Source organism: Herpailurus yagouaroundi, unplaced genomic scaffold (assembly GCF_014898765.1).
Source record: "Herpailurus yagouaroundi ecotype Mexico unplaced genomic scaffold, PumYag 67681, whole genome shotgun sequence".
Lineage (NCBI taxonomy): Eukaryota > Metazoa > Chordata > Mammalia > Carnivora > Felidae > Herpailurus > Herpailurus yagouaroundi.
Window position 1 is genome coordinate 1,170,850 of NW_024420481.1, and position 26,040 is coordinate 1,196,889.

The following is a 26,040-nucleotide window of genomic DNA, read 5'->3' on the forward strand; positions in this document are numbered from 1 at the left end:
CTGAACCATGAACGCTAAAAGTCAGACCAGTTAAGGCGTATTTTCCTTCTGTCCTAGACTCCACGCTCCTGGAGGGATCGACGAATGTCACAGAGGTGCAGTGGGGCAAACAGGAAGCCTAGTAGGCAGCAATTTCATAAAGAGAGTTGCTGGCTTGGTAAATGCAGTACTTGGAGTAAGCGTTCTACTCCAGGGTGTTACGTTTAGTCAGGGCCCACGGAAGCAGTCTCCATTTCCCCATAGAGAGATTGCCCACAAAATCCTTCATTTTCCTTATTATGTCTGGGATGTGTTCGGAATTTGCCTTTTTTTCTGCTTTGGTAGAAATGAGCTGCAGAATTTTACTTGTGTCCTAAGATACCTGTGGACTGGAACAGATAAATCTTTGAATCACCTAACCAGGTTTAGAAGTAGGCCTGTGTTGAATTTGTACTTATCAGACAGAGAGCCAGCATCATTCACTTAAAGGAAAGATTGTAGCTATCTTCCAAAAGGATTGGACAGTAATATTTCTTGTGTAAGAAGAAGCTGGAAATAGGATTGGAATTTCAGAAATATAACCACTTCGTATGCCAACTTTCCCACTTGGTATCCAGTCATTCACACAGCACCTATTGCTATTAACAGTAGGAGTGAATTTAACTTCCCCAGGAAACCATAACCTTCCAATATATTATTCATGGTTTAGGAATCGTTTTGATTTTCTACCTCAAGAATTTAGCCAAATGAGAACCGTTTGCTGAACTCTTTTTTTCCCAGTACTTCTTCATGTGCTAAAGTTCTACACACTCTTGTCGTATCAGAACTGGCTACGTTGGTTCTCCTCGCGTGACGCACTTTCCCATCATCTGAATGAGTACTGAAACCAAATTCATGAGAGAGTCTTGTGGAAGTTTAAGACCACTGAGACTTTGGTGTATTGAGATATTTGATACGCTGGCATAATAGTTTTCAGTCAAGTTGAGATAGAAAAATAAAATGAAGGTGCTCCCTTAAGGTTATTCTCAGAAAATACCTTTTCACAGGAGTGGATACCGAGTCATGTCTATAAAGAGTAGAACTTTTCAATGACCTCTTTAATGGCAACAACGGAAAGTTGAGTTCTAAATTTGAGGTTGCAAATTCTTCCCAATTGGTTGGTTCCCTTTTTCATTTTATTTTTATTGAGATAAAATACACATACCATAAAATTCACCCTATTAACACGTGTAATTTAGTGGTTATTAGTATATTGATCAAGTTGTACAACTGTCACCGCTGTCTCATTCCAGAACATCTTCATCACCTCAAAAAGAAACCCATATCCATTAGCAGTCACTCCCCACTTCCCCCTCTCCCTGGCAACCACCAATCTACTTTGTTTCTATGGATTTGCCTCTTGTGAACATTTTAACTTTTTTTTTTAAGTTTCTTTGTTTTGAAGTGGGGGAGGAGAGAAGGGAGGGCCGGAGAGGCGGAGAGAGAGAGAATCCCACCAGACTCCTCACTGTCAGCACAGAGCCTGACGTGGGGCTCAAACCCATGAACTATGAGATTATGACCTGAGCTGAAGTCTGACACTTAACTGACAGAGCCACCCAGGAGTCCCTCTTCTGAACATTTTATATCCATGGCATTATATAATATGTGGTCCTTTGTAACTAGCTTAGCATAATGTTTTCTGGGTCCATGTTGTAGTGGGCATCAGTATTTCATTCCTTTTTATGGCTGAATAGTATTCCATTGTGTGGGTATGCACCACATTTTATTTATCCATTCATCTATTGATAGGCATTTGAGTTGTTTCTGCCTTTTGGCTATTGTGGATAATGTTGCTGTGACCATTGGTGAACAAGTATCTGTTTGAGTCCTTGGTTTCAATTCTTTTTAGTCTATACCTAGAAGTGGAATTGCTAGGGTTGTATGGTAATTTTATATATATTTTATAAATTTTATAAATTTATATATAATTTGTATATATGAAGAGAGAAAATATAATTTTGTATGTATATTATGTACATAACTTTATTAAGTTATATACAATAATTTAATTTATTGAAGAGCCACCAAACTGTTTCCACAATGGCTGCACCATTTTTGTATTTCCCCCAGCAATGTATGAGACTTCCACTTTTCCCATATCCTAACACTTGTTATTTTTTTAGTTATTATTTTTGTAGCCATTTTAGTGAGCTTCAAATATCTCATTATAGTTTTGATTTGCACTTCACTGATTATTCATAGGGTTGAGCATCTTTTCATTGGCCATTTCTATGTCTTCTTTGGATAAGTGTTTATGCAGATCCTTTGTGTGTTTTATAAATTGGGTTATCTTTTCATTTTGACTTAGAGTTCTTTAGATATTCTGGATACTAGACCCTTATCAGATCTGTGGTTTGCAAAAATTTTCGCCCAATTTTTGGGTTTTCTTTGTACTTTTTTGATACACAAAAGTTTTTCATTTTGATGAAGTTCAATTTGTCTGTTTTTTTCTTTTGTCACTGCTTTTGCCTCACTCAGATTCACAAAATTTACCCTTGTGTTTTCTCCTAAAAAAATCATAATTTTTTGCTCTTACATTTTGGCCTTTGGTCCACTTTGAGCTGATTTGTGTATACGGTATGAGGTAGGGATCCAATATAATTCTTTTGCATTTGGATATCCAGTTTCCCCAACCCCAGCCTTTTATTTCCAGTTGATCTTCTAATTGTTCTATCCATTAGTGCAGTTGGGGTTTTGAAGTCTCCAGTTATTATTTGTAAATTTTCTATTTTTCCTTTCAATTCTGTCAGATTTGCTTCACATCTTTCACTTTGCTCTAGTGTTAGGTATATATACATTTATAATTATAAATTATTGCTGTATTGACACTTAATAATTAGAAAATGGCCTTCTTTGTCTATAGTAACAATTTTTGTCTTAAAATATATTTTGTCTGATATTAGTATAGCCACTCTAGCTCTTTTTCAGTTACTGTTTGCGTGGTATATTTTTTCCATCTTTTTACTTTCAGCCTATTTTTGTCTTTGAATATGAAGTGTAACTCTTCTATGCAGCATATAGATATCTGACCTTAGATTGGAGAATTTAATCTATTTACACTTAATGTCATTACTGATATGATAGGATTTACATCTGTTATTTTGCTATTTATTTTCTATGTCTGTCTCTTTTTTCCCTGTATTCCTCCATTACTGACTTGTTTTGTGTCAAATAGGTATTATCTAGTTTGTCATTTAAGTCCCTTTTCATTTATTTTGCTTTTACAGTTATTTTCTTAGTGGTTGCCTTGTGGGTTGTAATTAACATCGTAATTTATAGCAATCTAGTTTGGATTAATACCAATGTAATTTCATTAGTATATAAAACATCACTACTACATAACTTTGTTTTCTCTCCCCTCCTTTGTGCTGTTATCGTCCTACAGTTTACATCTCTACAGTTATAAGCTCATCCACACATATTTATAATTTTTGCTTATGCATTTGTCCTTTAAAACCCAAAGAAGCAAATGTTTGCTGAACAAGATACAATAATATTACCTATAGAGTTACCTTTCCTGATGTTCTTCATTTTTTCCTATGGCTTTGGGTTATTGTCTAATGTCCTTTCATTTCAGCCTAAAGGACTCCTTTTAGCATTTCTTGAAGGGCATGTCTAATAGTGACATGCTCCCTCGGCTTTTGTTTACCTGAGAATGTCTTAATTTCACCTTCATTTTTGGAAGGACACTTTTGCCAGATATAGAATTCTTCATGGACGGTTTTTTCTTTGAGTGTTTTGAGTGTGTTATCCCACTGGCTTCTGGGCTTCTTGGTTTCTGATGAGAAATTGGCTGTTAATCTTCTTGAGTATTACTTCTACATGATGAGTTACATTTCTCACTGCTTTCGTGGTTCTCTCATTGTCTTTGACGTTCAGCACAGAGGTGTGAGAAATAATAGGCTCAGATCATTATTTAACATACAGAGAGAAACCGAAATTTCACAAAGCAATACAGTGAATGAGAATGCTTTTCTAGAAGCAAGGTAACGTTTCTGAGTGTACAGGTCTGACCTGGACAAAGGAGATACTGCCTTAATAACAAAAGTGAAGGAACTGTTTTCCCAATTGATGGAAAATAGATCTTATTTCTGGCTGGTATACCTAGAATAAGAAACAGAAGTCAAACTGGGGAAGGGTTGAGTAGAGATGTGTTTTGAAAAGGAGAAGGACGGGTTAGCAGTAATAGCAGCCCCCAGCAAGCCCCTGTGGCCCTCAGGTCTTATATTACTTATTGAGACCGTCATGTATTTGCTTTCCATTCGTTACGGTATCTACATGAGTGTGAGTACCTAAGTGTGTGAATTTGTTGGGCACTTGGTCCCTGGTATTGTAGATGGTGCATTTATAGCAGAAGGTCTCTGCACTGTCAACTCACAGATGGTGATGCTGGAATTTAGTTCAAGCTTGTGGAATCATCACATACAACTTTATTCATGATGACACTGTAGATGTTCCTGACTCTTTCTGGAAACATGAAAACACAAGATGTCCACCGTCTGAAATGTCAGGGTAGCCCTTAACCATAGTTGCTATTTAAAGATGTATAAATTACAACTAGCCCACCAAAGTTAATCTTTGGGACAGCAACATATTTGAAGTTTTGCTTTAGTTGAAAGGCACTATGACTTACGGATCCAATATTCAGTTGAACAACATCAGTCAAGTGCTTAAATGTGTATAATAGGAAACAAAATGGAATTATGTTTAACTGAATGCAAATGCAGGGATTTCAGTATGACTAAGTTTCTCTGAGATGTTTTCAACTGGAATATACAGGAAGAGATGAATGGGAGAAAAGGAAGTACCAATATTTTGGTGGGTTGATTTATCCACTTAAGAGGGGATGAGATGAGGACTTTGGGAGGTATTATTCGACTACTTCCCCACACCTTCTAGAGAGGAACTCATTATGGACTATATATTTCTTTCTTTTTTTTTTTTATATATGAAATTTATTGTCAAATTGGTTTCCATACAACACCCAGTGCTCATCCCAAAAGGTGCCCTCCTCAATACCCATCACCCACCCTATCCTCCCTCGCACCCACCATCAACCCTTAGTTTCTCCTCAGTTCTCAACAGTCTCTTATGCTTTGGCTCTCTCCCACTCTAACCTCTTTTTTTTTTTTTCCTTCCCCTCCCCCATGGGTTCCTGTTAAGTTTCTCAGGATCCACATAAGAGTGAAACCATATGGTATCTGTCTTTCTCTGTATGGCTTATTTCACTTAGCATCACACTCTCCAGTTCCATCCACGTTGCTACAAAAGGCCATATTTGTATATAAACCACAATTTCTTTATCCATTCATCAGTTGATGGACATTTAGGCTCTTTCCATAATTTGGCTATTGTTGAGAGTGCTGCTATGAACATTGGGGTACAAGTGCCCCTATGCATCAGTACTCCTGTGTCCCTTGGATAAATTCCTAGCAGTGCTATTGCTGGGTCGTAGGGTAGGTCTATTTTTAATTTTCTGAGGAACCTCCACACTGCTTTCCAGAGCGGCTGCACCAATTTGCATTCCCACCAACAGTGCAAGAGGGTTCCCGTTTCTCCACATCCTCTCCAGCATCTATAGTCTCCTGATTTGTTCATTTTGGCCACTCTGACTGGCGTGAGGTGATACCTGAGTGTGGTTTTGATTTGTATTTCCCTGATAAGGAGCGACGCTGAACATCTTTTCATGTGCCTGTTGGCCATCCGGATGTCTTCTTTAGAGAAGTGTCTATTCATGTTTTCTGCCCATTTCTTCACTGGGTTATTTGCTTTTCGGGTGTGGAGTTTGGTGAGCTCTTTATAGATTTTGGATACTAGCCCTTTGTCCGATATGTCATTTGCAAATATCTTTTCCCATTCCGTTGGTTGCCTTTTAGTTTTGTTGGTTGTTTCCTTTGCTGTGCAGAAGCTTTTTATCTTCATAAGGTCCCAGTAATTCACGTTTGCTTTTAATTCCCTTGCCTTTGGGGATGTGTCGAGTAAGAGATTGCTACGGCTGAGGTCAGAGAGGTCTTTTCCTGCTTTCTCCTCTAAGGTTTTGATGGTTTCCTGTCTCACATTCAGGTCCTTTATCCATTTTGAGTTTATTTTTGTGAATGGTGTGAGAAAGTGGTCTAGTTTCAACCTTCTGCATGTTGCTGTCCAGTTCTCCCAGCACCATTTGTTAAAGAGACTGTCTTTTTTCCATTGGATGTTCTTTCCTGCTTTGTCAAAGATGAGTTGGCCATACGTTTGTGGGTCTAGTTCTGGGGTTTCTATTCTATTCCATTGGTCTATGTGTCTGTTTTTGTGCCATGGACTATATATTTCTTGAGGGCAAGCTCCGTGTTCTATATACCACGTGTTCTATATAGCCAACCTAGGTGTTGACTGCCATATGCTCCCAGGGGCCATGTCATCCTCTTGGTACCCTGTGATTTGCCCAGGTTTGGCTAAGGACCCAGGAAAAAGAACCTCATTGCCCTCCTCCTGGACCTAAAAGCATTTTGCAATGCTCAAGTCCCTTTGCCTCTCTCATCTCATTTGTCCTAAACTGATTCTCCTATGATAATCCCCAAAGGTTAGGCAGAAAGTTAGCATTATTTGCAGCACTGATATGGTTGAAAAGTTGTACCAACTATTGCCTTTGTGGGCTTGCTGTGCCCATTTGTAAAATGGGGTCCTTAGATCATGTGATCTCGGGCCTTTTCTAACTCACTTACCATTCCAAGTCTATGACCTAAATCCCTTAGTAATGTATTAAATATAATGCTGAGTACTTCTGGGCCCTCAATACATCTAATACCTCCATTTCTCATACTGGACACCATTCCGTGGGAGGTAAGTTCTCTGCTTCCCAACCACCTCCTCCCCTATTATATCTAGCTAGGACCCAAGTCGATTTCTTCAAAGATGAAAATTACCGTGGCTGTGTCTGGAAGTCTGTTGAAGCAATATGTTGTTCAGAATGTATGCATATTACCTGGTATATCAAAAGAGGTTAAACATTGTGGGGGAGAGAAACAATTGTTGACTTAACAAAATGTTAACAGACTGTGACTAAAAGGAACCCCAGAGGATGGTGGAGAAGCCCACGTTAAAACTGGTCAAGACATTTGTACCTGCTGAGCTCAGTGAAAAACAAAGGTAGAACCATAAATATGTGTTGGCTACAGTCTGTTATAAGCTGTCCTTTCTCCCTCCCCCACTTATATTCTCCTATTTCTGCAACTCTATCAGTACTATCATCACCCCGTTGTTTTGTGGGACAGGGAAGGAGTCCAGGTAAGATATCCAGCCAAGTACTTCATCCCAGGAGCAAGCAAAATGTATATACCCCATCCACCAAAGAGACCCAACAGAGAAAATAATTCACCGTAATCTTTGCTGACGTATACCTCACCGAAATAGCATGGGATCAAGCCCTGCCCAACACTGAGAACAAATTAGCTGGACTGGGTTCCATGATGCTTTTCCAGACCCTGTGGTTAAATTCTAATAAGCTTCTTAGGAACAACAAGGGGCCTGTCTGAGGAATGGATTCCTAGGCAGAGCCAGTAAGAGAAATGCTTGATGGGGTTTAGAGTCCAAGAATAAGAAGCAATGATGAGAGAGACCCAGATGGGAATGGAAATGATCGTATCTTTACTAGACTTCAACTCTGTGCTTTGTTCAGAGAAGTGAAATTAAGATATGTTACCAAATGGTGAGTATATAGGTACACTAAATTAATGAGTGTTTTACTTAGGGGAAAGAGGGTGAGTTTGAAGAATAGATTAGCCAAATGCTTAGTAGAAATGATTTTCGTAAGCATATACAATCAATCCAGCAGAACCTTGTGCAACTAGAATTTCTTTCTCTTTTATTATAATGTTTATTCATTTTTGAGAGAATGTTGTTCTGTTTTTGATATTTGTTCATTTTGTGTGTGCTCCACACTAATGGGGGAGGGGCAGAGAGGGGGCGACAGAGGATCCAAAGCTGGCTCTGCCCTGCCAGCAGAGAGCCCAATGCTGGGCTCAAACTCATGAACCGTGAGATCATGACGTCAGCTGAAGTCAGATGCTTAATCAACTGAGCCACCCAGGTGTCCCTGCAGCTAGAATTTCTGAATGTAGAATTGCCTAAGCTCACATTAGAAGAATGATCTCCAAGCACTGATGTTAGGATCACTAATATCAATAGCAAGTAAATGTAAATGGCTGGTTTTTGTTAAAAGACCACGTAACCAAATACGGGATTCTGACAAAGTGTAGTGCATATATTCAAAGTGTTAATGGCCAAGCTTGAGTTGAACTACAACGTTCAGTGATTTCCTTTCAAACCGTATGCTAAACAATTACCAAAAGGTAGAGCTCGAATTCCTCTGCTGTTGCCATTGCACAGTCCTTCATGCGGTGTTTGACCACTCCATTCAAACCACTGGGGGTACAGAAAGGAAAGCTACACCACGATAAGGAAGTATTTAATAATTTGGTAGCTGAAGTGTATGTCTAGGGTTGTCAGTAGCCCTCACAACATTCCAAAACCCTACTGGTCTTCTGTGACCAAAGTGTTACAAAACCCATATGTGGTGGATCCAGAGAGAGCCAACTGTTCTTGCATCTTCGATGCTGTATTTACCAAATAAAGCACCGTTTTAGAACATATCCCGACTTTTCACATTTGAAACGATTGCCCCAATCGTTTCTTCAGTGAATCTTCACTCAGGGAGGAGTGATTCTATAGCCTGAGACTTGGAAAAGGAAAGGTTTGAAGCTCTCTGACCTCCGAGGAAATACTAGCTATAAATTCAGAATCTAGTTGTTCATCAAGTCCCAGCTAATTTATTTATACCAGATGTACCGGGCCATTTATTATACTTCAGAATAATACAATTTGGCCTTAATGATCTGAAACCTATTTTAAAACTCCTATTTTTCACGTAGTATACCAGAGAAGGAAAAGTGTTGCCACTGAAAACCCATTTTTAAACCCTGATCTAGACCTAGTCTTGAAAGGAAGGAAGCCTTGACAGGAAAACTAGAGGCATCTCAGTGATCCTTGGTGGGCCAGCGGCCTTCCAGAACAATAGTGAACCATGGTTCTCCAGCCATTGAGGTTGATCCTTCAAGCCCCATGCTTGATGACATGGCTAACTGTGGTTCATACACGGAGGTTATTTTTAGAGGCAAGAGTTTTCATTTCCCAAAAGTATAACCACAAGATGTCTATTTGGAATGGATCAGATTTATACTAGGACAATAGTAAAAGCTCAGATTATGCCTGTGTAACCTCAGTTCCCTGAGGAAGTATGTAATATTTTGGTACTCTCTTACCCTGGGATCCTTGCCCTCTGTCAATGGCCCTCATCTAACTGACGCAATTGCTTTGGAAACTGAGCGGCGCTGTGGGGTCTCACAGATGTCTTCCAAGTAAGTTTTCCTTACGGGAGAAGTCTTATTTGTCCTTGTGGCTTTTCACGATGATTTAAAACTGACGTAGGGACAACAATTCAGTAATCTTCAGCAATGGTGGTAGCCAGAGTCCGAGGCTTCCAGAGAGAAATTGGATTTGGTGGCCTGCAAGGGCACCCTGCTGCACCTGCATTTTGTGGCCACCCCTGCCGAATCAGCCTGATCTGGCCAGCTTCTCGAGTCCAGGCCAGCCTTGCCTCCAGCCTTACAACTGGGACGGGACTTCGTGGGACTTTTGGCCCCTTAAACTGAGATTTAGTCTACCAGGCTAGAGACCTGAAAGGCAGGCATTACAGGCGCACCTGGGTGGCTCGGTCGGTTAAGCGTCTGACTCTCGATTTCTGCTCGGGTCATGATCTCGTGGTTTGTGGGTTTGAGCCCTGCATCAGGCTCTGTGCTGACAGTGCGGAGCCTGCTTGGGATTCTCTCTCTCCCTCTCTCTGCCTCTCCCCCGCCCTCTCTCTCTCTCTCTCTCTCTCTCTCAAAATAAATAAATATACTTTCAAAAAAAAAAAAAAAAAAAAGAGGAAGGCATTACCGAGCCCAGAGTTAGCACACACAAGCTGACTAATCTAGCAAACAGAATATTCACCGGAAATTATAAGAAGCTCACTGGGTGGCCTTGAGAATCCCATCCAGCCACTTACTGTTTTGGTTGGCCACATCCCTTTGGGTGAGTTGGTTCATTTGCCTAGATGCTTTTTTTAAATTTTATTTTAAGTAGGCTCCATGTGAAGACTCAGACTCATGACCCTGAGATCAAGAGTCACACGCTCCACGACTGAGCCAGCCAGGTGCCCCTGACTTCACCTCACTTTATCAGAGTAAGAGGCTCCTTCAACCGGAGCAGAATATGGTACCTGCCTCTCAGGATTTCCCTAATAAAGTGAATGCTGGCAGTCGGTCACTTAGTCTATGTGTCTATCTGTGTAGCGTCAGTGATCTGAGGGCTCCCTGGCAGGAATCGGCTATTTCCATACCAGAGCAATAGCAGTGGCCTGTCAGAGCAGGGTTGCAGAGATGGGGAGTGGGAGAGATCTCAAGGTGGTGAATAAATTGCTTGTTTACTTTGTCAACCCATTGGCCCGTTCATTCGTTCAGTTACCAAGCATTTCCTAAGCACCTACTACGTCTCAGGCACCGTTTGAGTCCCAGGACCGTGCCCTTTCCCAGTTAATGATGGAGTACAGAAGCTTGCATCTCTGACTCCACTCCAAATTCTACCAGCCTTACATTAGCTCCCCTTAACCAGTTGTCAAGCTAAACACGGGTACATCGTCTCACACCGCTCTCAGCAACCATTACCTTATTTGTAAAAGGAGGCTAATAATACTTGCCCTGCTGCCTCATGGGGGTCCTGGACGGATCAACTGAGAAAGCAGATATGGAAGTACCTTTAATTATAAAAATGATAAAATGGCTGACAGCAATGACGCATTAAGATTTTTCTGAGGGCCTGCAGTGTTCCACAGAACGAGCCCTGCCCAGACTGCACCTGAGGGTCAACGGATACCAACATTTCAGAATTCCTCTCCTTCAGAGACTCAGATATATAGGAATGTATCGGTTTTAATATATATCATCGTGTGAACACTTACTGTGCGCCAGAGACTAAGCTCATGCTTTACATGGATTACCTCGTTTAATCCCCACAGCAATGTAGTGATACGTACACGTATTGTTATACCCGTTTTATAGATAAGAAACATCAGGGGTTTTAGAGGGGTTCAAGAGCAACTTGTTTATAGTCACAAAGCTGGGAAATGATAGAGTCTAGATTTGAATGCGAGTTTTCTGACTCTAGAGTGTGAGCTTTTAACCACCGTGCGCTACCCCCTCTTGGAAGAGAACAAAACTCCATACGGTTCTCAGTTATTGGGAATAGTACCGTCATTTTTTTGTATCTTCTTTTAAAGCAGTGGACAGCTTCCCCAAAGTGCAGAGAACCATTTCTACCGCGGAGAGGGAGCCCCGCTGAAATCGCTTTCATTTTATCTCCAGTTTGCTTCTTTCACATCCTGGTTTGTTTTACCATCTAGACATTGACTTCATCGGGAGCACTTAGGCGCACAGGTTTCAGTGCCACGTTAACAAACGTCAAGTAAAAATCGGGGGAGCTGGATGTGGGGGAGAAAGCGTGTGCTGTGAACGAGAGGCGGGCGTGGGAGCCAGGGCCGGACAAGAGCGTATCTGGGTGTGGGTGGCCTTCTTACTGATTCCATATGGAAACCCAGCTCGAGCAGGTCTGTGTGCTCTTCACCGCTAACACCTCTGCGTGCGTCCTCCGAGCACAGACCCTCCTCTCCCCGGGAGCATCCAGATGGGTTTCTTCACGGAGCTCGGTTAGCGGGTGTTGCTCACGGAAAAGAGTTTCCTCAGACTCCTCAAAGACCTCCACTCAGCCTTGTCTCTGGTGGCTCGGTGTTTGGCCGTGGAGCGCTCCTTCTTTTGCCTTACGGGGCATTCGTAATAAGCTTTTCGTGTCTCCTTCTGTGGCTGCTACTTCTACTCCTTCTCCTCCTCCCCTTCTTCCTCTTCAAGATCGTCGTCATCCTCGGCAGCAGAGCTAGCACGTTCGAGAACTTAGTACCTTGCCAGGCAATGTGCCAAACACCTTACACGCAGCTTTCTATTTATTTGTTCGCTCATCCACTCAATGAATATTTATTGAACTTTCACTTTGAACCAAACGCTGCGCTCTATACGTGCTGGTAATCGAAACAGACCAGCGCCCCTTCTGTTACTCTAGGGGGATTTATAATTACCGGCTGTGGAAAGTTCTATGATGGAAGGGTACATGGGACCGTGAAAGGTGAATGAATAGCATCATCTTCCATTTTACAGGTAAGGAAACTGAAGCTCAGAGAGATTGAGTAAGTTGCCCAAAGTAACACAGCCAGGAAGTAGGCTGAGTGGAGATTCAGATCCACGCTGGTCAGATTCCAAAGCTCACACTCTTAACTGCTATACTTTATTGCCTCTCCAATGTGTGAAGCGCATATATAGCCATTAATTCTAGCCCCATACATTTGGGTTCTGGCTGCATCTCAAATGTGTGGAGTTGCAATTGTTTCCAATTAGTTGTGGCTGCGGTTTGGTGCATTTGTTCAAAGAAAGTGTGCATGCAGAACAGAGGTCACGTGCCCTGAGTCCTGTGGATGTGCACAACGTATAAATAATAATGGCATTCCAGAAAAGCTGGGATTCATTGGAATCGCCGCATTTGTTTCCCATTAGCTTATGCTACTCAAATACAAACAGTAAAGCATGTGTTTACATTGCTGTGGACATGGAAAGCCGGGCCCCCAAAGCATTCCTTGCAGGTTGTATAAAGCTTAGCATCCAAATAGTTCAGAATCAGTTTTGTAAGCCCAGCTTAATAGCTTTAAAATGTAACCTGGATTCCAGATATTGAAAAACCGCCCAGAGAGTGGTATGTGAGTGGCCCAAAGAGACAAGGCCAGCTAAATCCTCAAACTATGTACCAAGCCCCATATTTGCAGTTATCTGTTTTGTTTCTTATCCTTTATTTTTAAAAAAGCTAAAGAGCTTAAAGTCCAGAAAACTCTTAGCCACGGAGCAGCAGTAATGGAATTTTTCATTCTCTTCTAACCAGCTGTCTGAAGCTTTTCAAAACAAACCTGTTTATGATGAGATCGTTTGGTTATTTAAGACCGTGTAAGATGGCAAGGCTGGGAAAAACAAGTGGGAGGCATCCAACAGCATTATCTCCCCCTTCCCGGTCTCCCAGCCAATAACAAAAGGCTTTCCCATCAAGCTATAGTTCACAGCTAGCATCTGAGAAGGTGAGATTGAACTGGAAATCATCTCAGGTAAATAAGACGGCAAAACTGTGAGATGAAGGCCCCATTCGTTGATGTCTTTGCCTAACACAGCATGTTTTTGTTGAAGGGCTCTTGGCTTGGAAGCAGAAGCCTTTATTTTTATTTATTTTAAGTTTTTATTTGCTTGTTTGTTTGTTTTTGAAATAACCTCTGTGCAAGCGTGGGGCTCGAACTCGTGACCCCGAGATCGAGAGTTGCACGCTCCACCGACCGAGCCAGCCAGGCGCCCCCAGAAGCCTTCATTTTTAATGAGGTCTCCGTCCCTTACTCAGGGACTTGGCCAAGTTATGTCCTGTCTTTGAGCCTCAGCGTCCTCCCTTGATGTGGGAAATAGGGATGGTAATCTTCCTCGTTGCACAAATTGGCGGTGGGGATCGGAGGAGTCCATGAGAGAGCGTATGTTAAACCCTAGCACAGTGTGTGGCTGATAAGGTCCATATCTTTGCAATCAAGATAATTCCAAGAGGCACGTTATTTATACCATATAGACAGATCAAGAGTGGCTGCTCTCCCTGGTCTAATTTCAACATATTTGATCCCCCTAAGAACAACAAGTATGTTCTTTGATCTTTGTTCTCCTGCCAAGCAAGCCCGAAAAGAGCTTTGGCCAACTCACATCGTCCCATGCCACAATATTCTTTTGTTATCCTGGTTATGGTTTTAAGAATGTGAAATTGCTATATTCTGGGAAGCCCTCTTTTCTCTTACACCGTGGTTCTAATTTTCTTAAGTAATTATTCCAGGCTTTTTGGTTCCTTTTATTGCACAGCCCCGAGTACCTGTTCCAAAGCTAACTTTAAATATTTCACTTTCTAATCAAATGAACTCACTCACCTTTACACAAGGGTATTTTCATTAACTACAAAGACAAAAGGTCATGATGTCTGTACTTAAGTGAAAGGGAAATCATCAGATGGAATTTACTTTTTGAAAAAAAAAAAAGGTTTGAAGGGCACATATTAAGGATTCAAACACGCACGAGGCTGAGGTGACTCTTCATCGAACAGGATTTCAGAGGGTTTCTGGGAAGTAGAGTGACACTGGAGCAGCCTTTCTTAAAGTGATCCGCTCATGGCAAGATGGTGGGGGGCAGATCCAGTTGAAAGTGCTCTATCTGGGCCTACTAAATCAGAGGCTCTGTGGCTGGGGCCCAGGAGCCTGAGCTTTTAACAGGTATCTTAGGTGATCCTTACAGACATCGTAGACTCACTCCTATGCTGTATAAAAGTGGACGCATACTTTTTTAAGGTTTTATTTTTTAAAAGTAATCTGTACTCCCACCATGGAGCTTGAACTCACAGCTCTGAGATCAAGAGTCATAAGCTCTACCAGCGGAGCCAGCCAGGCGTCCCTTAACAACGTATGTTCTCTTTGACCCAGTGATCCTACTAGTGGGAAACTAAGGAAATAATCCAAAATATGGGAAGAGTTATGTGACAGCTCCTGGTGCCTCATTTTTACTTACAAGAACAAAAAAATGAGAAGCAATGTCAATGTTCAGTAGTAGGAGCACGGTTAAGTGAATCTCGGCAGATTCCTTAAAGGCACTGTGTAGGTGTTTTATCACATTTAAAGCGTTGCTTTCACCACATTTATTCATTACAACAATTCTGTGAGGCAGGCATTATTTTCCTCATTTTACAGATGAGGACTCCGAGGTTTAGGGGGAATAAACAGCAGGTAGTAAATGGGGGGAAAAGCTAACAATGGGGGAAACCAGGATTCTAATCCAAGTCAGTCTGATTCTAAAATCCAAATTCACCTCTTTAAAACTGTAGGCATTACAAAGAAGCCCACCTTTGAAAACACAGATGTTGTTTATTAGAGTTTGGGAATTCGGGATTTTTCCTGATTTCTCTTTCCTTTCACCTTGGTATATTATATGGATACTTATATAGTTAAAGTATTAGACTATAAATAAAAAATTGATGGTATATTTAAACAACTGTGAGAGTCTCATGGGGCTCAACCAGAGTTTCAAGGAGGGGAGTGGCTGTGAAAAGGGCCTTGGACACGTCCCGCTAAAGCACGCCAAGCATTGCGTGGCAGAAATGTCAGGCTTATAGAATGATTAGGGGGGTGGTGGGGTGAAATAATCAGACCTCTGTTTTAATAAGATAGTTTACATTGATAACCATTATTCTGAGCCTTGGCTTTTAAAAAGCTATCAGGATAGTGTCCTTTGAAAATGGCAAGCAGTTAATCAAAAGCGTTAGGCACCTAAAGTTAACTGATTGTGTGCGAGGCCCTCATAACTTTCTTTTTATAAAGTGAGTGTTCAGTCTGGAAGACATTGTAAAGAGTGAGAGAGGGAACAAAAAGGTCAATATTGTGAATTGTAATTAGCTGATTTGATTTCGGTGCCAGATTCCCGGCTGTACGGAATCCACAATGTCGCTGGCAATTCTTCATCGCGGACACGTTACCCTTCTTTCAACACTCTGGAGTTTCAGACTCTTCTTTAGGACTCTCTTCATTAATAATCGTTGTCCAGATTTGAATTTGTTTTCTCAGTGTGTGAGGGTTAGGCGCACCGGCAGATGTCTGTGCAATCAGTGGTTTCAACGTATACCGTAATCCTTCAATGTGGGAGTTGTCTCCAAAATGGGAGTCATGTAAGACTAAAGAAGTAATCTCGCTGGCAAGATTTTAAAGTCTTTTTAATTGCACTTAAAAAAAATTGAGGGGCGCCTGGGTGGCTCAGTTTGGTTAAGTGGCCGACTTCGGCTCAGGTCATGATCTCGTAGTTCGTGAGTTTGAGCCCCGCGTCAGGCTCCGTGCTGACGGCTTGGAACCTGGAGCCGCCTTCGGATTCTGTGTCTCCCTTTCTCTGCCCTTCCCCCACTCATGTTGTCCCTCTCTCTCTCTCTCAAAAATAAATAAACATCAAAACATTTTTTTAAAAAAATAATAAAGCAATCAGCTATATACTTAAGATTAGAGTATTTAAAAAAAAAATTGAACTACCAGAGAATATTAGGAGCATTGTACATGGGGTCGGAAAACGGCCTCTCAAAGATTAGCTATAGATCGTAGCTGGGGTCATCCAAAGTTTTAGCTAGTCATTCACAAGTTCTTCTATAATTAATCTGTGCTTTGGCTTTCTCCTTTTCCATGAGGTTGTGGAACCTTTGAAAGAATTAAAGATACTGTGCCAATTTATTTTGCTTCCATTCAATAGCACATTTATTGAGTACCTATTAGGTGCCAGACATCGCCCTAAATGTAACGAGGTTCAAAGATAAATAAGACTGAGCCCCTGCACAGCTCCCAGTCTGGTGATACAGCAAAGTCACACGTACAAGTAAATAAGACCAGGCTGCATACATAAGATGCTGTTTAGGAGGTACAGACAAAGGAAGCAGCGGTGGAAAAAAGAAAGGGAGAACAGGGGCGCCTGGCTGGCTCAGTCGGTTGAGCATCTGACTTCAGCTCAGGTCATGATCTCATAGGTCATGAGTTTGAACCCCACATCGGGGGGTGGTTCAGAGCCAGCTTGGGATTCTCTGTCTCCCTCCCTCTCTTTCTCTTTCAACAAATAAACATCAAAAAAGTTCCTTAAAAAAAGGAAAGGAAGAACCATAATGACCATCTGTGGTAGCCAGGAAGACTTAAGGAAGTGGCATTTGAACTCGGCTTATTAGAAGGATGGAGTGCTTTCAATAGACAGAAGTGAAAGCAGCTCCTACTAGGTGCTCCATTAATGTTTGCTGACGAGGCTAATGACAGACACAGATATGAGATGTGCTTGAGAAATAGCAAGTTTACTAACCCATATCCAATCGCGAATTCCCCTTATATGAAGCAATTCTAATTCAGGTAATCCGTGACGTACATGAAGGTCATTTTTTTGAAAATTAACCTAAAAAGGCTTATATCAAAAGCAATTTTCTCATACGAAGTCATGGTAAAGAAGGAGATCAGGGTGTAGTGGATCAAATTGAAGTGACATTAGCAGTGTTCAAAGAATGGTTTCTGGACCCTGGTGATCCATGAAGCCTAGGGATCCGCAAGGTCAAAATCACCTGCAAAACAGTACCACGATGTTATTTTGCCCTTTTCACTGTGCTGATACTTGTGCCAATGGTGCGAAAGCACTGTTGAGTACAACTGTCAGCACCACAGTGTGAATCAAAGCAGTGACACCGGGGCGCCTGCGTGGCTCAGTGGGTTAAGGGTCCAAATTCGGCTCAGGTCATGATCTCGTGGTTTGTGAGTTCAAGCCCCGTGTCGAGCTCTGTGCTGAGAGCCCGGAGCCTGCTTCAGATTCTGTGTCTCCCTCTCTCTCTCTGCCCCTCCCCTGCTCTCTCTCTCTCTCTCTCTCTCTCTCTCAAAAATAAATATACATTAAAATTTTTAATTAAAAAAGAATATCATGGCTGGAGCACCTGGCTGGCTCAGGTGGTAGAACATGCAACTCTTGATCTTGGGGTCATGAGTTCGAGCCCCACACTGGACACAGAGATAACTTTAAAAAAAAAAAAGCCATGGCTGAAGCAGTAAAATGATAAGTTTATTAAACTATAACCCCTGAGTATCCTTGTAAAAAATATTCTGTTACAAAATGCAAAGTACATTTAAGGTATTTCTGCTGCAAACTGTGTGGATGTGTGTCTCAAGGAAAAGCACTTGTAAGATCATTTAAGCTAGGAGCTAAACTGGCCTCATCTTTCATGGAACACCATTTTTATTTCAGATAATACCTGACAAACTATGGTTATACAGACTTGGGTATTTGCTAGGCATTTTCTTTGAAAGGAATAAAGAGAACCCATCAGTTAAAGGAAAAGCTGACAGCATTTGTTGCCAATGAGAAAATTTAAACTTTCAAGAGAAACTCAACATTTTAGAAAATCCGTATTTGCCACTGTGAGCTTGAGAGCTTCCCAATGCTTCGACTTCTCCTGATGAGATTGGAGATGATGTAATTAATAAATGTGCATTTTTTATGTCTCATATAATAAGAGGTGTTGACATTTGGAAAACCTACATAGCTCAGTGAACCAATATTTTTTTTAATTTTTTTTAACATTTATTTATTTTTGAGACAGAGAGAGACAGAGCATGAACGGGGAGGGGCAGAGAGAGAGGGAGACACAGAATCCAAAGCAGGCTCCAGGCTTTGAGCCATCAGCACAGAGCCTGACGCGGGGCTCGAACTCACGAACCTAGAGATCATGACCTGAACTGAAGTCGGTCGCTTAACCCACTGAGCCACCCAGGCACCCCTCAGTGAACTAGTGCTTTTGGATGAACCCCTGTATGACGATACAAAAATGGGTAAAAGGTCCATTCAAAGTTCAGAACATACCAATGGATTTTAATGGAACAGAACATGAAAAGTATATTCATGTGGTTTCATATTGCACGTTGTGAAGAACTTTCCCCCCTTGTTGAGAGTGTCTATGAAGTATCAATGACAAATAGTGACAGTTATCTGAAAAGGCTACTAACATACTTCTCTTTCGCCACTACATTTCTATGAGACCTGGATTTTCTACAAATATTTCAACCAAAACAACATGTAACAACAGATTGAACGGAGAAGCAGATATGATGATCCAGCTTCCATATTAAGCTGGACTTTAAAAGACATTTGCAAAAATGTACAGCAATGCCACCCTTCCTTCTAACTCCCTTATGTCAGGGAAAAATATATTTCTTTTTCATTAGAAAACGTTATTTCTGTGAGCACATCGCGGGTTTATTACTGTTATGTTTAGACAAGTTATTAAATATTTTTTACATTTCTCAGATACAATTTCTAAGATAGTAAGTGTCAGTAGATATAGCTTGTATAAACAGAAGTTCTCTGATATTCCAAGTAAGAGTAAAAAGGGGTTCTGAGACCAAAAAGTTGGAGAGTCACTGGTCTAGCTTGTCCTGGCCTATGCATCTGTATTACACATTTAGGGTACATTTACATTTACATTTACATTTACATTTACATGTAGGGTGGGGAGGGTCAGAGAAAGGGTGCATTAGAGCTGCAGAATAGAGATGGTGCTAGATGGTGGGTGGTTTGGCTTCTCTGACACCATTGGAGGTAGCTTATTGGACTTTTCCTTCCTTGCTTGAAAAAGAAACAAAGCCACCGTCACATGTCTCTACGGTACACAGCTTGTTTCAACTAGATCTTGGTGTAGCAGCTAAATCACAAGTAAAGAACAGAAAAGAATACTTTGCAGTGACAGTGAACACAGATAACAGAAACCACAGAAACCAAGATGTGTCGGTGCATGCGTTTTATTTTTCTGGATACCTCTTGCGCAATTGCAAAGATCTCATTTTCGGTAGATCCAGCATCTTCTGTTGGCCATTATTTAAAACTAGGAAGTGGGCCTGACATTTAAGACTGAGAGTGGATGGTAGGGCAGGAATAGAGGACGCTGGAATACAGCCTCGGAGAGAGATGAAGCGGAAAAGCGAAATGGGGTCTGAGAACTGCCCCCACAGACCATTGATGCTGTGAGCTGGGCTTTTGGGTCAGTGGAGAGATTTGGGGGAGGTGGGAGTCACATAAAATTAGACGTTGACTACATAACTGAAAAGTCAGACACAAAACACACGTGTCTCTTAGTAGGCATGTTACCTACAATAAAGCAAAACGAATCTTAAACCATCTTATTGAAATCGTGGAAGGGGGAGAGGTTTTTAAAGCTTTTCTGGTGATCAAGACACGGTATGTGGCAATTAATTGTATGTATTCATTTAAAATGTGTGTAAAATGTCATTGCTAGTATCTTCTTCTAGTGGGAAGCATTTGTTATTTTAATTTGGCGAATGGGAACGTAGGGGGCTTCTATAGGGATCTTGTCTGATCTTGATGTCCTCTCAGCCGATAAATATGCTTTGCCTATACATCCTAAGTTTCTCATCGGTGAGTGCTACCACGGAGGCTTTCGGGAAATTAAATACCATGGTATGGAAAAGTCTGATGCGGTATATGCTCTAGTCGAGAATCCTGTCAAATGCTATGGAACGTTCCAGACTATAAGCAGTTTACACCTATCTGCATTTGAAAAATGATTTTTCAAAGCCCCTGTGTAATTCATTCACCATTTTTTTAATGCCTCCTGCCAGCAAGACACAGTTTCAGACCTACCTGAGAAATCTCAAGCGCGGTACATTTCTGGTCGTTTCTTGCAGCTCCTGAGGACCATGTCTGTGCCCAAAGGTAGAGTTCTGGATAAAACCCTTGACGAGGAAGGGCTTGAAAGTGGCGACTGTGGCGACGATGAAGACGAGTGCATCGGGGGCTCGGGGGACGGCACCACGAAAGTGAGGAACCAGCTCCGCTTCCTTGCAGGTGCGTGTGAGCGCCAGCGCGTCTGAGCAAAAATGGCCATGCTCGCAGAGTCAACTGACTCTGCTCTCTAAAACTTTCCACAAGTCCCTGCAACATAGAATGCCTTCAACTCTGCAAGGAAATAGTATATTCTAGAAAAATAAAGTTTTCAGGTAGGCTTCTCCCCCCCCCCCCCCCCAATCTCTGGACCCGGGTAGATTCAAAGGGTAACTTCCTGTTTGTTATTTTATCCTCTGAAATGAGCTGACCTAATCACTTGGCTCTGTTTCCCATTGGACATTTCCTTGGTTCCTCTCAGTTATAAAAAGCAACGCAGTCTTCGGAGTCTAGTGAAAACCAGCAGTGAGGTAACCTTGGAAGGAAGCATAAGAATACCGTTCCTGTTTCTGTCTTCATACCATTGCTCACGTTTGTTTCGGTAGAGATGCTCCTCTTTTGACCCGTCTTAAATTACACCCATCCTTCCGCTGTATGTTGACTAACCTGGCATTAAAACTTAATACTTTTTCAAAAAAAAAATTACAGCCATCCCTCAAAATGCATTTCAAGTTTGCTGCAGTAAAAAAGAAAAAAAAAAAAAGCTTTAGGGAGAGAGCGAACTTGTATTTGCATTCTGGCTGTCTTTCTCCTAAGACTTCACTCCCTTGTTCACCAAACGGGGGTCATTGCCCCGACTTCATAGGACTACTGCAGGATTAAATCAGGAGGGCAAAGTCGTACAGCATCTAGCCTGGTACCTACCACATTCTTGGTGCTCCATAATTGTTAGTTTCCTTGAACGAAATCTTTCACAACCAGGCTACACGTGTCTCCATCCTCTCTGAATTACTAAAACAAACTCTACCAACGCTTTCCAGAAATAGTCTGCAGTGGCCCCCACGTTCCATTCCTAGGGCACAACGCGATCACCCAGAGGCTGGCATCTTATAATCAGTAAAAATAATAGAAGCCAACACTCGATGGACATTAACCATGCTCTAAGCACTGTGCCGAAATTTTAGCTGCATTGCCTTATGTCATTTTCACAATGAATGAGGGGTTGTCCTTATTCCCGCTTTACAGATGAGCAAATGGATGCTGGAGTAGAGTCATTTGCTTACAGTCGTGCAGTCGCCAAGGGCAGAGTCAGGGTTCAGAGCGAGGAAATGAGATTCTGGAGGCCACTCTTGGAACAGCTCCACTCCGATTCTTCTTTCTCTGCTCATCTAGACAATTGTAGAAAGACTGAAATCTGCTTTGTATTTTGCTACCCAAGAAAGCTTTCGGTCATCTAAAGCTGGCCTGCATGATTCTTCAAAATACTGACTGGTCCCGGCATTGATCCTTGGGGCACACCAATTTTCCTACTTCTCCAAAAATGCCCCTGCCTATCCCTGCTCTTGCTTTTCTGCCTATAAGCCACTTCCCTATCCTTGTCAGAACACGACTCCACAGTTCCATGGTGACTTAACTTTTTTCAACAGTGTTTGATAGGGGACCTTGTCAAGGGCCTTTTCAAAATCTAAATAGATTACATCCACTGGTTTTCCTTTGTCCACATGCACATTTATCCTCTCAAAGAATTCTAGTCAATTAGTTAGGCATGATTAACCCTAAGTGCTTTGTAAACTGTAAAACACTACACAAATGGTGGTTAATTTAATTTACAGGAAAAATGATGCCTTACCCCCAATAGGTTACACTTGGCTAACACGTTCAGTGATCCTACCAGCCTGGAGCTCCTTCGGTCCCCTTTGAAATGTTTCTCATGGAGAGGAGACTCACTGGCAATCTGCCAGGTTCATGGCACAATAGCTGTTTGGAACGACAAGCCATATACTTTGGTCAGCTGTTACACAATTTTACCCCAAATCTGGGTAGATGCCATCTGGTCCTGGTGATTCATCAACATCCATTTAGTCAACTAGGCTTGGAACACTCTGTGCGTTTACTGCCGTCTCACTTAGAATTCCAGATTCCTTCCTCCAAAACACAACTTGGGAATAAAAAAACAAGGCTCGGAGTGGGTTCAGACTCTATTCTGTCTCCCTCTTGTCCCCGCCCAGACCTTTTACACCATAACCAGCAAGCGGTCCTACTGGCCAGCCGCCCTGGCTCACATCTTCCCTTGTTTCGCTGAACTGGATGAAGTGCAGGACACGTCGTTTTCTCTGTTCCTGACTTTCTTTCTAGCTCCCATGCGTCCTGGGCCAAGCCCCTTCCTCTTTTTGGAAGTCAGTTAGTTTCTCCATTTGTGAAACAAAGAGCGCGCCCAGTTCTTGCAGGCCATTCTAGTGCCAGCAATCCGTGATGCTGTTCATTTATTTGGCTTTGGTCCCCGGCAGGGTGCTTATTTGGGTCTCGGGGACATCTTATTTTGTGTTTTCTTCTGACCTCGTAGGTTCCCTGCTTTCTTACTTCATGTCTCTTGTTACGTAAGATCGTGGCAATGAAATAAAATCATCATCATCATCATCATCATCATCATCAAATCAGCCACACAAAGCATTTGGCATGGTGCCTGGCACCTAGTAAGCACTCAAAAAAGCCTATCTACTATTAAAGCAACTGGTCTGTTGCTGCTAACTGCTGACCTCTGGAGCTCAAAGAGCCTGCAGATGTAGCTTAGAATTAGCTTGTTTTATTAGTTTGTTTGTTTAAGACTCATAAAAGGCAATTACAACCAGGTAACCAACACGCAGCGATATCCCCAGTACCCCTTGCTACTCCAAGTGGGGTCCGTGGACCAGCAGCATCCGTATCATCTGGGAATTTGTTAGAAACGCAGACTCTCAGAGCCCACCTCAGACCTGCTGGGTCATAAGGTCTTGTTGACAAGGTCCCTAGCTGATTCGTTTGCCCCCTTTCCACCTTGTAACCGAGCACTTGTGGCATTTAGGTTTAATACGTGAAGCATCTGAAAAGCCACTAAACTGGCCACAGTGAGCCAAGTGTTCCAGGAATATAAAAGATGCCTGAGGCCCGGTCACCCATATGATACATTAGGACACTTGGGTTCCAGTTCTAGCACATTTATGCACAGCGGGACCTTGAGCAAGTGATGTCGTGCTCTGAGCCTCAGTTTCTCCAGCTGTAAAGTGGGGCTGCTCACCCTCACCGGTCTCAGTGAGTTGTTGTGGAAATCAGAGGCGATAATGAGTACCCAAGTGCTTTGCAACCCGTTAGGCTCTACAGATATTTATAACGACCAGGAGACATTATTAATGCAAAAATCTCTGGAAGCTCTTTGGCTTTCATAAGCTCTTTGGCGTCCATAGTTCGGCACGAATTTTCTGCAAAGATTGAATTTAGCCCATGAGTTAGAAAATGCTCTTGCGCTGAACACCGTGTTCAAGCTCCCTTCCAGGGACGGATCGTCCGTGATGGACCTGGTTGCCATCAGCACTGTTCCCAGTTATTGGCCTTGTCAAAGCTCTTGTTGTCAAGCTGTTTGGGAAGCTGGCTGGTCCCAGCGCTTTGGCTGGGGCTGACTTCTGGGAAGCTTTGCAAGCTCTGGCCAGGTGTCCCCCGCCAAGACATGATGACTAAGCATCTTAAGCATCTGCCCCCTCTCTGCCAAGTCCCCACTCTCACCCACACAGAAAACCATGCATACACAAGCACATACTCACGTAGGTGCTCATGTGTGCGCGCACACACACGCCTGCTGTTGGAAACACAACTGAAACACATGCTCAGAAAACAACCCAGCAAGGAACACGCATCTTAGAGATATCTGTTACCACTCCCTCACCCCCTTCCTCCCTGGGCTTGTTTTTACTCCAGCTTGCACTACTCCGTGGGTACAGCCAGAACATTCCGGTGAGCCTAATGTCTTTATAACTGCGAGTCAGGAAAAGAAGGTAATCTTGTCTCGAGCTGCGTCAAAGACGGGGGAAGTGATCGTGGATGCCGTGAGAGCCTAGCTCTTTGGATGAGGGATGTGGAAACAGGCTGTAGAAGACAGACACGTTCCTTGTTGCTGTGTGGGAGTAACGTGGCTTGAGCTGGTTGGTGGGGACCCGAGGAGTAGACTTTGTGAAACGCGTCTTGGGCTTACAACTGGAACCGATATTCAAACCGCATGGACGTTTCTTACCCATTCAAACAGATGTTTCTTGTGAAAACGTTCGCTCTCAAGAAACTTTCAGTTTCACCATTGTCAGTGTGGGGACTGAAAAGAGAAAACCTGCCACTTGTTCCTTGGCTGGAGGTCAGGGTGAAGGTGAAATCCAGGCCCAGACAGGTCCCTTTCGCCAGCCTGCACGGTCGTGTCCAGGCGTTGTGACACGGAACAGCTGTTTGCTCTGCCCGACCAGTCACCTCCTCCCAGCGGTGCTGGAGTGAAGCCATTAAGACTCAAAGCTGTGGGCCCCATGAGTCTCTATACTCCATATTTCCTCCTTGCTGTTACTTTGCAATCTGGAGGCAAAAGTACAACTCAAATGAAAAACCAAAAAAAACCAAAACGGCATTTAAAAATACTTTTTAAGCCAATGATTTTCATTCATTTTTTTTTTTTTTTAGTGCATCAAGTGTGACCTTATATTCTGACTCCTAGCAAGCCTGTGCACATAGGGAGACGAAGGACACTTCGATAGCTTAACTCTTCTGAATTGTGCAGTCAGACCTTCGTCATGTGGGCCGGTAGCCACGTTGTATGGATAAATTCATTAACGGGTTGGCTTGGCGACAAGGATAAAACCCATGGAGGAACTTTATAATGGGCCTTTTCTCATGGGCGATATCTGCAAGCTTATAATGCTTTACAGCAAATCAGATTACCTGTTGCAGAATAAGTAGAAAGTTTGTCGAGGAATGAAATGTCCTGGGTGTTTTGTTGGTGGTGGTGGTGGTGGTTTTGTTAGTTTGTTTGTTTGTTTGTTTGTTTGTTTTTTGGGAAAGTTGCTGAGTCCTGTTCAGAGATTAAAATACATGTGAGGGGCATCTGGGTGGCTCAGTCGGTTAACCATCCGACTTCGGCTCAGGCCATGATCTCACGGTTCGTGGGTTCGAGCCCCACGCCGGGCTCTGTGCTGACAGCTCAGAGCCTGGAGCCCGCTTCAGATTCCGTGTCTCCCTCTCTCTGCCCCTCCCACCCTCACACTCTGTCTGTCTCTCTCTCTCAAAAATAAATAATAAAAAAATACATGTGAAGACAGTAATATATTTATACTGCCCTATTGGTCATAAGTCCAGGAACAAATTATGACAGTTGCCCCAAAATGTATTCTACAGTTTGACAATCCTACTTCCTCTGGACCCTTTGCTCTTCTCTAAGTAACCTGCTTCCAGAATTCTCAGGTATCTCGTAATGACTCCCTCCAACCTTCTTTCTCGTTACATCAGTCCCTCAAACACGTGACCCCAGTGTAAGGGGGCCTCACGTCATTCACTGTGATATGGATCCCATCTGATGGATGAACGCAGTACCCGCCTACCTTCGGGCTAC

General features: G+C 42.5%; 1 protein-coding gene across 2 annotated transcripts in view; it reads left to right on the plus strand.

Annotated features, from left to right (window-relative positions):
- GPC3 (glypican 3) overlaps window positions 1–26,040 on the plus strand; it is a 391,248-nt gene that overhangs the window by 321,989 nt on the left and 43,219 nt on the right. Inside the window, exon 6 of one of the 2 annotated variants that reach the window (XM_040468088.1) lies at window positions 20,450–20,609. The exons of the other annotated variant lie outside the window; for it this stretch is intronic. Within the exon in view, the coding sequence (XP_040324022.1) occupies window positions 20,450–20,609 (160 nt within the window). The remainder of the gene's footprint in view (window positions 1–20,449; window positions 20,610–26,040) is intronic. 2 annotated transcript variants of the gene reach the window in all.